This window comes from Mobula hypostoma, chromosome 9 (assembly GCF_963921235.1).
Source record: "Mobula hypostoma chromosome 9, sMobHyp1.1, whole genome shotgun sequence".
Classification (NCBI taxonomy): Eukaryota; Metazoa; Chordata; class Chondrichthyes; order Myliobatiformes; family Myliobatidae; genus Mobula; species Mobula hypostoma.
In genome coordinates, this window is record NC_086105.1 from 100,033,262 (window position 1) to 100,045,742 (window position 12,481).

The 12,481-nt window shown below is 41.6% G+C and overlaps 1 protein-coding gene across 2 annotated transcripts in view; it reads right to left on the reverse strand.

Moving 5' to 3' along the window:
* llgl1 (LLGL scribble cell polarity complex component 1) overlaps nt 1–12,481 on the reverse strand; it is a 100,918-nt gene that overhangs the window by 31,154 nt on the left and 57,283 nt on the right. The window contains exons 6-12 of one of the 2 annotated variants that reach the window (XM_063058777.1): nt 7,271–7,433; nt 5,489–5,618; nt 3,602–3,656; nt 2,821–2,975; nt 2,013–2,230; nt 1,491–1,558; nt 92–245 (exon numbers count right to left, since the gene is read on the reverse strand). In XM_063058777.1, coding sequence (XP_062914847.1) covers nt 92–245; nt 1,491–1,558; nt 2,013–2,230; nt 2,821–2,975; nt 3,602–3,656; nt 5,489–5,618; nt 7,271–7,433 — 943 coding nt within the window. Of the gene's footprint in view, nt 1–91; nt 246–1,490; nt 1,559–2,012; nt 2,231–2,820; nt 2,976–3,601; nt 3,657–5,488; nt 5,622–7,270; nt 7,434–12,481 lie in introns of both variants that reach the window. The other variant, XM_063058776.1, reaches the window with a different exon arrangement.

Here is a 12,481-nt window from a genome sequence, read left to right on the forward strand (position 1 = left end):
CTGTTCTCACTGGAGACACGTCCGTAATCATCTTTGTACCCCAGTGCCCGCACAGCTGAGAACTATCTGCCGTCAAATTGCAGTACGTTACCTTGCGGAATGGAGGCCATTCCTCCTCCCCACACTGAGAGAAACCCTCATTGTGGTCTGCATCCGTCTGGAAAATATTTGCTGTGGCTAGTTTATAAAGAGGTTTCAGTGACACACCAGATGCATCCCAGAAACGTACTGTCCCGTCTTCATGCCTGAGAGCAAGAGGGTAATGAGTAAGTATTTCCATTGCTTAAACACCACACTAATGTTTCATCCAATCATCATGCATTTCTTGCATGGTTTTCTTCCCAGAATCTGACAGGATGCAAGCACTTCACAATACCAATTATACGCAAGTCAATAGTGCAGCAAAACGCTTCAACAAAGTAGTTCACAGGGTAAGCAAGTAGCTGACATTGCTTCTTTAACAGAAATTACCCGAGAGTAATCAGAATAGCAACCCCACTAATAGGGCTAAAAGCACAATACCAATTTGATCAAGAACTAAACAGAAGAGATCAAATCTGCAATCTTCTGTGGCAAAACCACAAGCACCAGCTTTAACACCAAGTCAAAAGTAGTTGTACATACTGATAGTTCAATGTTGTACTGAGAGAAGTTAAAGATGTGAACCTTAAGATGAAATTTTGAATGAAGAACTTGTGAACACAAGATCACCTCTTTTAAAGTTTATTCAGCCACCTGAACAACAATAAGCAAAGTAAAAAGCAATTGGCTGTTGACTTGCTCTTTGTGAATCTTGCAATGGCTAACATGATTGCTACTTCTGCCTACACCATAAACACCACTTCCAAATTAACCCATTCCCTGAAGCATTCTTCCTTTCATATCCTACAGCAGTTATTGCAGCCAAGTTTAAACATGGACTCAAGTTTAAACTTAGTGGTTTCATTATAATGGTTCTTGCTAAGCATCCATTCTACTGCTAACACTCAAGTGATTTGTGACAGCTAAGTTTATTCATCACCACATACCAGCTGGTAAACGTTCAATTCTGAAACAAACTCTTTGCTGGTTGTAGGGTACAATCCATGTACAGGAAGTTGTACAGCAGAACTGCTGATGACCAAAAGGTCAGATATGTTTGATCAGTTCTACATTACAGTAGAACATGAATTACTTAAAAAAAAACACAAATGGCGGGGGGTGGTGGGGGGGAGAGAAATCAGTCACACTACATGGGCAAGGGACAGAGCACATGAGACACCGGTCATCAATAATTCCAACTGGATGTTACACACAGCCTCCATGTTTCCATGGTTCTCATTTCTGGTCAGATTTGGCCATGAGGAGCGATGCAAACTCAAGAGAACAAACAGCAGTGCTAGAAAACTAAATTCAAAACCAATTTGTTTAAATATTTAAAAAACAAGATTGCTAACAGCACTTGCTAATGAGAAAAAAAAAGGAACAACAAACAGGCATGGAAATCTTACCCAGTGAGCAGAAGTCCCTTGTGGGCAGGTTCTGGGGCCAGATTTTTCCCACCATTAATTGGCCACTCCTAAACAATATAGAATGGCAATAAAAACACGCTATGCAATCAAAAACAAGAAATTAAGAAGTGGCACCTCAAATCCATCAACTTTGCCAATCCCATCAAGAGCTGCTAGGTGCAAGGCAGATGTTCAGTTTATAAAGGTTTGAGAAAGATGGATAATCAAGAATAACAATTCAAAAGAAAATATTCAGCAATCCCATAGCAGAAGAATTAAACTTGACATTTAAATAAAATCAATGGGTAATAATAGTTCCTCCAAGGCTTTCTAAATAGAGCCTGTTTCAGTCACTTAAAAAATTCACCATTTTAAGGAAAAATATTCTGGCTGCAGCTGCAGGAGCTGGTCACGTGAGCAAAATCATTCTTGGACACACTATTTTTGTAAAACAGTATTGTTATTAGCAGGACAATGAAGAGTTTATACTTTTCTGAATGATCATCCAGCTCAGCTACTCACCACTGTTGAAATCTGAGGGTTCTGTTGCTTCCCTGCAGAGATTATCCTCTCCCAGAGCTTGGCTGGAATGTTGGAAATGTGATAGGAACAAGTGATGGCCGAGGAATGGAGTGGTGCTAGGTATGGTGGAGTGACGGTTGGCCAGCCCGGAGTCTGCAGATCCACTGCCACCAGCTCTTCTTCAACCAGCACGAGAAGGGCTCTGGGATTGTCATACTCTTAAAACCAAACAAAGCAAAATCTACCATCTGCATTCGCAAGCAATATGAAAATGAGCTCACAAGACAAAGAACATGTAGATTGAGTTGCATCTAAATTACCCTTTACAGGCTGCCTAACAACAAGTTAAATTCAAGCTTTCAACAGTAGCTAGATCTGTCATTAAATGCATTACTTAATTCCAGAAATTATCATGTCAACTTCCTGCAGGAAGTGCAGCTTATGATCATTTTTGATTCGGAATGCTGAACATTGCCTTTAGCTCACTTTCTTTGTTCTTGCTATTCCCATTGCCTTCCCAGCGCCCTGCCAATTCTATGTCAGGACATCACTAGTCTAGAAAAAAATTCTCCTCACTGAAACAAATTTCTGTTTTATACTTAGCCACTCAGCCTTTCACTGCACATGTAGATATATTGTATAGGAACAGTTTTCTGGCAGATAGTCCACACAATGTTTCATCAACCCGATTCTATTCAAGTGAGGCACAATCCATTATTAGCCTGTCGACAATTATCTAGCCCCTCCCCCCACCCCCCCAACCTACAGAGCAGCAAAGGCCAAACATCATCCAGGAGGAGGATATTACCTTGGTCTGGATCTATGTTATGCACTGTAAAGAAGTCAATCACACGTGAGGTGAAGTCCAGAGTAACTTGGGTCTTGCCCTGCATTATAGTAATGCAGTGCCTGTCTCCATAACTAGCTCTTGGCATTCCTCCACTGAAGATTATGAACGGACTCCTGGAGGGGCAAAGAGCAAAGGACGTTTACTGTTAAACAGATAAATCATCCAAATAACAATGAATTGAAATCTTCTTTCTTACACAGAGGAAAAATGTCAAATTAAGGCAGCAGTTTCTACAGCTCATGCACAGCCATCTGTGCTGAGCCACCTAGGACAGGGGATGGAATGCAACGCAAGGCCTAGGGAGGTGGAGGTGGAGCTGCAACATGCAAGGACTGCCAATATTTGTATAGCAACTTGAGAAAAATGTTCATCTGTGGACTTTTAGCAAGTAATGTTCCACCAGTCAAATCCCCTCGGCCCCTCCCCTCCTCCCCCCAAACACCGGGAACTTCATGCATTTAAAACCCTTGGGAATGCGGCACTCAGAACTAGATAGCAGTTCGAGAATTCAAAGGAAAGAACAAATATTCAGTCAGCTGTTTAACACCAAAACAATTGGTCAGTACAAGCACAGGGCTTGCCAAAGAAAATGTCAACGTTGGCACAGTGCCAGAGTAAGACTTGTGTTCATTCTGTTTCTGTTCCCCAGAGTTGAAGTAACTAAGGAGAGAAGTATGAAAGTGTTCAGAGAATTAACTGCTCACTGTGGGAGTCTGTTTCAAATCAAAAGTATACTTGCCCCATTTCAGAGGTTCTCCAAAGGATTTTGTTGATAGCTTTGCAAGGAAAAGGGCCTGCAGGAGGAATGAAATTTTATTCAAACTTTCAGCCATCTAGAAAATAATCTAAAATGGAATAATCTGAGGTGTAGGAGCAAAGTTATGGTAGCAGAGTTCTCAAAATTCTGAGAAGGAGGATCAAAAATAAAGCACAAACAGCATTTCACCAGCTTTTTTAAAACTCGGTACACCCCCTCCCTCACTCACTACTTCCTCCAAGAATCAGCTGGAGTGAGAGGCCAACCTCGGGTCAGTTCAGACTTGTGTTGAGCTGAAGCTGACTGGAGCCCACCCACCCACACACACAAGCTAAACACAACTGTGCAAAGCATTCTTTTTTAAAAAAAAACACAAGTTCAGGAGGCAGGTTCACCAGAGGCAATAGGAAGAGGACTTATTTGATAAGTGAATGGAGGGAGGGGCTTAACTGAAATCAAGACCAAACAGAAAGGCTGCTTTAATTCAAAAACAATTTTAAAGAAAGAATGCAGAAAAGGAAACTTATACATAGCAAGTTCAAGAAACAAGAGGAACAAGCGTAGTAAACAAGGGTACAAGGGAGAGTTAGTTGCAAGGGGGAGGAGAGGCACAAATTTATTGAACCAGAAAATATGGGAAGTAATTACTCAAACTGATAGAAATAATGTGCTTTCTTTGGAAAAAACATTATGCTGAATATTTAATCCACTGGGAACAGCGTAGGGAATGAAGTGTGTGGTTGAAGTTTATAGAGAGTGCCAATACTTCAAACTCGCCTGGGAAAACTGAAGGAAATGCCATAGTCCTCCTGTGGCTTTTATCTCACAAGCTATGCTGTCCAATTTTAAAGATATGTACTTTTTAAGTAACAAGGTCCACCCAAAAGCACCCAGCCAGCAAAAGCACACGTGTGCAGTCCCCTACTTGTGAAATGAATCTCAATTCCATGTCATTATGCTTTCTGCTCATGCAGCTGCACTGAACTGTATTTTCCAACTCATAACCAAATGAGAATGCCAGAAATTGAGCAAAGCCTCTCACTATTTCACTTGGGATTCTAGCAAAGTCACAGCATCAAGAACTGTTGGTTTCTCGGCAAGGGTCCATTTCTACAGAGAAAGCAGTAAGGATTATGACATTAAATAGAATTTAAAGTGAAGGACAATTGGACTTCCTAGTTATATAGTGCAGATATCTTTCAACATTTGTTCTCCATTTCAGATAGCCACTTTCTCAAAACATTTTACATCAATAGATTACAGCTTCATTTAACTACAAATTCTGCACACAATAAACAAAGCAGAAATTGTTAAGTGGATGGGAATCTGCCTTTCACACCACAGAACAGAACAAGTCACATTGCTTTCATGAAGCAATTCTCATTGCCGTTTTCTCACTATCCCAGTAGCTCCTAACATTAAAGCACATAGCCACCCATAACCAAGTAAGCCCTCCCCCACCTTCTTGCTCTGACTTGTCATCTTCTTTCCCCCTCCCAGTTCTGAAGGGTCTTGGCCTAAAACATTGACTGTTTACTCTTATCCATGATGTTGCCTGCCCTGCTGAGTTCCTCCAGCATTTTGTGTGAATAACTAAATCATCTTTCCATTCCTGGAGACTGCAGCACAAGTTACAAAAACAATAGTCATAGCTTCATTACCCCCCACTTACAGCCCTAATGAAAATCAGTTTGCACAATATTTTTCTTGGAATGACACAGGACTTCAAAGCAAGTGTACAGGGCTCTATGTTTTCTAATCTTAGGCAGATTAAATGCATACAATTTAAGCAAATCAAGTTTCTCCCATCCTAAAACAAGTTTCTATAGCGTGCAAAATGGAATTGTAAAGCTCCAAGATGGCACTCACCAAATGGAATCGAAGAGGTGATGGGCTGGTTCTTGTACTTTGCATTGTTCACTGGCCACACCATGTAGCTTCCATCACTGTGGGAACTCACAAATGTCCTGCTGCTTCGCTCCCAGCTGAGGCTCTCAAGCTGCTGCAGGACAAAATTCCTAAAGTCACCGTACTGAAGCACACATTGCACCAAAATCATCTTATTATGCAACTTTAACCAATATTGGGGAATGTATTATGCAATTTCTCTATTCAAGCCCAATGCTTTTGCCCTGCTCTGTCAAAGTGGCTTACTTCATCTATGATACTGAGCACAACTGAGTTCACTAGTGGGGAGCTGGACCACAAGAAGGGCCTCTTGCACTTTGTTTAGAAGTCTAGATATTACTGGGCCAATTGAGACAAAGGTGCTGCTTGGAAGTACATTGAAATGCTTTTGAACTACAGAACTAGCAATCGGAGTTCTAGATCAATGGATCCAGAAGCGAGTCTGAATTCCACAACAGCAGTTGCAAAATTGAAAATCTATTCTCAGTTACAGTAATCTAGAAACCACCAGAACGTTGTAAAAATCCCATCTGGTTCACAGATGCAACAAAACCCTCACTGCAACTCCAGATATGCTAATGTTATTGGCTCTAAGCAGGCTCAGAGCATTTAAGAGGCAAGAAATGCTGACAATGCTAGTGTTAATCACAACCCATGAAAAAATTCAAAGCCGTGACTGAGCAGATCAGATGCAGCAGAATGTGGTACAGTACAAATTAAAACCAGTTATAAAAATTCAATACAACAACATTAATTTAGAATAAAGCAGATCTCAAAGTTGAGGAACGAACTAGCAAAGCTTTCTTCAGAGCATAGGGAAAATATGGTTCTACTGATATCAAAGATTTCTTGTGTAAATGGTGGGTTACTGAGGGTGTCTGTGGAAGGAAAGACTGCCTCCTCTGAACCAATTTCCAATGTTTGACCACATCAGCCATTTGTAAGGATAGGCAGTGGAAGATGAAGTCAAGGGGAACCCTGCTGTGCTTCTGGAGATGGGAGGGAGAAAGTCAGTGTAGGAAATGAAACACTGAGCACCTTGCCAGCCACAGTGAGGAGCAATGCAACCACTAGCCTGGAAAGTGATATTGTTGGAGATGTAGAAATACAAGAATCAGATCTTTACAGGAAGCAAGTTGGTGGGATCATTAAAAGATTGTTGAGAGTGTCAATGAATAATCCCATAAATTATGTTTGAGAAGTTGAGGGAAGGAAGAAATGATGAGATGGGAGATTTGGAGAAAGTGGAATTTGGAAACAAATACAGAAATCTTTCATTTCAGGCCAAGAGTAGGAAATAATAAAATAATCACCGACACACAGGAGAAAATAAGAGGCAGGGGAATGACAGTGACAAAGAATACACTAAGAAGTTGCAGGGATCTACAAAAATAAATCCAGACATTAGGATGGCCTTGAAATATAGCCAGTAACAAGACAACTGAATAACAAAGGATTATATTCCCAGTGGTGGTTATAGAGATGACAGAAGGAAAATTGCAGAAGCATTTGAATACGAGAACAGCAGCTTGAGATTTAGGGAGATAATTTAGGACATTCACAGGAGTGATAGGTGAACTAAATATGCACAAGTTAAACTTCAGGAGGCACAATGTAGATGGTTCTTGGTCAAACTACTGTCATGTTATATTATAAAAGTCATTACTCGTGAAAACTGCTGGCAGTGAGCTCAGTTTCGCAATCACATACAGACATTCTTGGTGCTACTATTTCTCCAGGTACCTGATTGCTTAGAAACAGATTCTCCACTTGGCGGGTGCTCTGGCCCCACAGGAGCACCAGGCCTCTGCTGTAGCCAATCAGAATCTTGTCTGGATCAGTTGGATGTTCCTGGAGAGACTCTACTGCTCCCAGAGCTTTTCCACATTTGTAATCATCTGGAACACTAAAAAGTACACCAAGAAATTACAATAAACCAAGAAATTGGCTTCCAGTAAGATGTCAACACAATTGGATGCAGTGTCTTCTCTGGGGCCAACCAAAGGAGTTATTTTCTTTCTTTCTTTCCTTTTTTTTTTAAAAAAGGAAAAAGAACACTTGGCGTTCACAGTGTTTAACGTACTGTAGGTCTACTCCATCAGCGAGTTGTTCGGTGGCAGAGAAACTGAAGGACCTGGACTTCGTGTGGTACTTGACTGCAACAGAGGTATGCAGTCTAACAGCAAGTGATTGCCTTAGTCGCTTTTCTTGTGGTCACAAGACCCTGTTGGATATCGATGGTAAAGAATGCTGTGTGCCCAATTAATTGGTTTATTGATGAACAGCGGTTGGGGGGGGGCAGCGTGGCCTCAGTTGTAGTGAGGACTAGGCCTCGAGCTGTGGTGTCACCTGACTGCAGCTGCCAGGGGGTGGGGTGGGGAGAAAAAGAAGAGAGGATCAGATCAGGTGCTCCACTGCTGTGCCAGAGGCAGTTTGGCATGGACTATATTTTTGCACAACAGTATTTTACTGATAGCTGCCTTATATGTGCTACATATACCTTGTGCTCTGTATGACTGTTGGTACTGGACTAATGCTGTTTCATTTGGCTGTATTCATAAGCATTCATGTATGGTTGAATGACAAACTTTAATAATCATTTCTTAAAAGCAGCAAGCTAACTGAGCCCACCCCTTTATCTTTCCCCTTATAAAAGTTGCTGGTGAACACAGCAGGCCAGGCAGCATCTCTAGGAAGAGGTACAGTCGACGTTTCGGGCCAAGACGCTTGGTCAGGACTAACTGAAAGAAAAGCTAGTAAGAGTTTTGAAAGTGGGAGGGGGAGGGGGAGATCTGAAATGATAGGAGAAGACAGGAGGGGGAAGGGATGGAGCCAAGAGCTGGACAGTTGATTGGCAAAAGGGATATGAGAGGATCATGGGACAGGAGGCCCAGCGAGAAAGAAAAGGGGGAGGGGGGAACTCAGGTTGGAGGAACAACACCTTATATTCTGTCTGGGTAGCCTCCAACCCGATGGCATGAACATTGACTTCTTTAACTTCCGCTAATGCCCCACCTCCCCCTTGCACCCCATCCGTTATGTATTTATATACACACATTCTTTTTTTTCTCCTTCTGTCCCTCTCACTATATCCCTTGCCCATCCTCTGGGCTTCCCCCCTCCCCCTTTTCTTTCTCCCTGGGCCTCCCATCCCATGATTCTCTCATATCCCTTTTGTCAATCACCTGTCCAGCTCTTGACTCCATCCCTCCCCCTCTTGTCTTCTCCTATCGTTTTGGATCTCCCCCTCCCAAATCTCTTACTAGCTCTTCTTTCAGTTAGTCCTGACGAAGGGTCTCAGCCCAAAACGTCGACTGTACCTCTTCCTAAAGATGCTGCCTGGCCTACCGCGTTCCACCAGCAACTTTTGTGTGTTGCTTGAAATTCCAGCACCTGCAGATTTCCTCGTGTTTGTATCTTTCCCCTTGCTGGTTTTTCACCTGGCACCTACCAGCCTTCTCCTTCCCACCCTCCCCCCACCTTCTTTACAAGGCCTCTGCTTCTTCCCTGTTCAGTCCTGACGAAGGGTTCCGGCCCGAAACGTTGACTGTTCATTTCCACAGATGCTGCCCGGCCTGCTGAGTTCCTCCAGCATGTTGAGAGTGTCCCTCTGAGCCAACACCAGACCCTCTGCTTTAGTAGTGGTATCCGAGTGCAGAAGCTTTTCTAAACACAACTGGCACTTCAATATAGGCTCTTGATGGAGCAAATACTGTTCGGAGATAAGCCTGCTCCAAGGACATAGTATAGAAGTAACAGACTGCAATACCCTCCTCAATAGATTACCATTTATGCTCTGCCACCTTAAATGTATATTAAGTTATAAACAAAACCTTAAAATAAGCCAATTAAAAGTAGTTCTATAGTTGGGTTTCCTGAAGATCACACAAAATTTCCTTCCAAATTCTATTAACAATTTTACTAGCTCCGTGAAGATTTTTTTTGCACACTTTCCCATGTATTCGATTAATTTCTTCCCTGAATTCAGGAGTTAAAAATCAGTGTAAGGCATGAAAAATCCTAGCAGGGTTCATATCTTACTAAAACTTAACCAGGCAATGAACCAAATTGTCCCAGGAAATTGCAAACCACACAGCCTGGAAGGTGCAGTGTGATACAGGTTGATTCACAGATACAGTTTTGCAAGTTAAGCATCAACCACATTCTGATGTTTATCAATTAGGATGTAATAAAACATACAAGGGTCACACTTTACAAGTGAATTTCTGCCAGTTCAAGAAGGTTGGACAGGAAATTGTACCATTAAGTACAAGGTGACAGCAACCAAACATTACTGCAGTATAGTCAGACAGCAACTCAAAAGCAATAATTAGAAATTGATTGAGCAAGCAGATTAAAGCTAACACCAAGTCTTCACAACAAATTACCCTACAGAAAGGATCAGGGCTATCTGTATGAACAAGGCTGCTTGTTTACAAATGTTTAAGTGGCTGGAAAAAGTGGATAACACCAGTTGAAGGCAGGCTTGAATGCTCTGTGCAATTATTTCACAAATGAAGGGATAATTAAAACTGCACCTCAAATCTGGTGAAATGTGGTCGTTGGACACATCTGTCACTGCCAGTGGGAACAATGCTCTCTGTATTACTGTCATTACATAAGAAACACTGACATACCAGAATGCAAGGAACAAACCATTTACCCTTTGAAATATTTGTAATAATTTGTCAATTTGATAACACTGCCAGCTTGCTTCAGGGATTTCAATAGAGGTGGTCACTTTCCCACCAAGAGACAGGGCTTCTTTTTAATCTCACTGGTGAGAATCAAAACAAATTACAACTGAAATGGGCCTTACATGACGACATCTTATGAGGGAAGCACTTGAAGTACGAGAATAAACATCATTGTTGATTCTTTGAAATATTTCTGAAACACGGAGTTTCAATAATAATGTATTCATACACATTCTCAGCTACACAAGCTAAGTCAATGGCCTTGCGTAGAAGATTTGTCCAAGGGATTTGCTTTATTGTACCTGTACAGTTGAGGGGAAAAACTTCAGATCTGCCATTTTTAAGCAAATGTAGTAGGCACTTTCAGTCATGGTGCATAGAGACCCATAATGCTTATGCCAATCACTTAGCACTGCCCAATCAATCCTAATTCTTTTAGGCTTTAAAAATGTTTCCTCTGCCATTTGGAGAACACCAGCATATCCATTCTTCCCCAATGCCCCTCATCCCTTGTTGCATTCTAATAAATGTCTACAGCCCCTGCCAGGGTTTGAAATCCTGCCTAAACTGATGTCTCAAGTGTGAACATTACGACAGCTAAGGTCTGGTTAATTCTTCTCCTTTTATACTCTATCACCATGAACAATATCAAAAGCTTCCATACAGATTTTTAAAGAAGAGCAGCTTTCACAACTTACCTTGCTCCCTACTTTATATATTTCAGTACATACACACCAGGATCTCTCTTGCTGCAGCTTCAAATGTGGTTCTGATGAAATGTTATTGCAGCCTTTCATCACAAGTGTGAGCTGACCCACTGAGTATAACCAGCAATTTGGATATTTAAATTTTCAATGTCTGCAGTGCTTTACATTTGCTCTAATTGTGCCATTTGGTGTTGAACCACTCTTTTCAAACTAGTTTAAACTTTATTCATCATACATCTGGTTCTTTGTCTAGGCCTTCCAAAGTCTGATTATACCATCTGTGCTCACTATATTTAGTTTTCATTTCAATGACAAACTTTGAAATGCTACCTTATCTACTCAGGTTCAAGTATCAGCAGCTTTTCTTTTCTTTTCTTCCAGAAGGGCAAACACAGACGAAGTACAAGCCAAATTCTCCATAAATGAAGTGCAAGTGAATACTAACTGTAGCACCAGGGCAGGTCTCCACTTAATGGATGTGGCCAAGGACGAAGAGCACCAAATCAAAGATCACCAATTTAGTATCAAAGGATTTAAGGATGTAATGTGACAAAATGCTGGTGAGGCCTCATTTAGAAGATTTTTGAGCAGCTTATCATTTCTTCAACACTGGAGAGGGTTCAAAGGAGGTTCACAATGATTCTGGGATTGAACGGCTTGTCACATGAGTGTTTGATGGCTGTGGGCTTCTGCTCAGAAACCTATCAAATGTTTAAAGGCCGTTTCCTGTGGTGGCAGAGTCTAAGACCAGAGGATGAGACCTCAGAATAGGGGGTACCTTTTCAGAATGGAGATGGGGAGGAATTTCTTTAGCCAGAGTGATGAATCCCTGGAATGTTACCATCACAGGCGGCGGTGAAGACCAAGTCATTGGGTATATACAAGGCAGAGATACATTGGGTATATACAAGATAGATTCTTGATTAGTCATTGTATGAAGGAATACAGGGAGAAGGCAGGATATTGAGGCAGAGGGGGAATTGGATCAGCCATGAAGTGTCAGAGCAAACTTGATGAGCCAGGTGACCTAATTATGCTCCTACAGCTTATGGTCTTATAGATTTTCACAGATAATGACAGTAGCTGAACCAAGCTCTTTAAAAAAAAAACTGCAGTCAGTATAGAAACACAACCAAAAAAACACTAATCTACCTGAACAATCTGTAGGAAAAGTAGCCAGTTTGAATTATGATGCTGAAGTAAACTTGAAAAGGTGAAAAAAGATTTACAAGAATGTTACTAGAACTGGAGCGTTTGAGTTAAAGGAGATGCTGGAGAAGCCAGGACTCCCCCCGCCTGCCCCCCCCCCAGAACATTCAAGGTTGATCTTATAATAGGTTTATAAAATCATTGGGGGAAGAGGGGGAAATAGATGAGGTGAAAAGACTGTAGCTATTCCTAGGTAGGAGGGTCAAAAAACTCAAGGGCATCAGTTTAAAGTGACAGAAAGGATTTAAAAAGGACCTTAAAGGGAAATTTTTGTTTCACCTCCCCCTTCAGAGGTTAGACCATATATGGAGTGAACTCCCAAAGGAAGTGGCAGAGGCAAG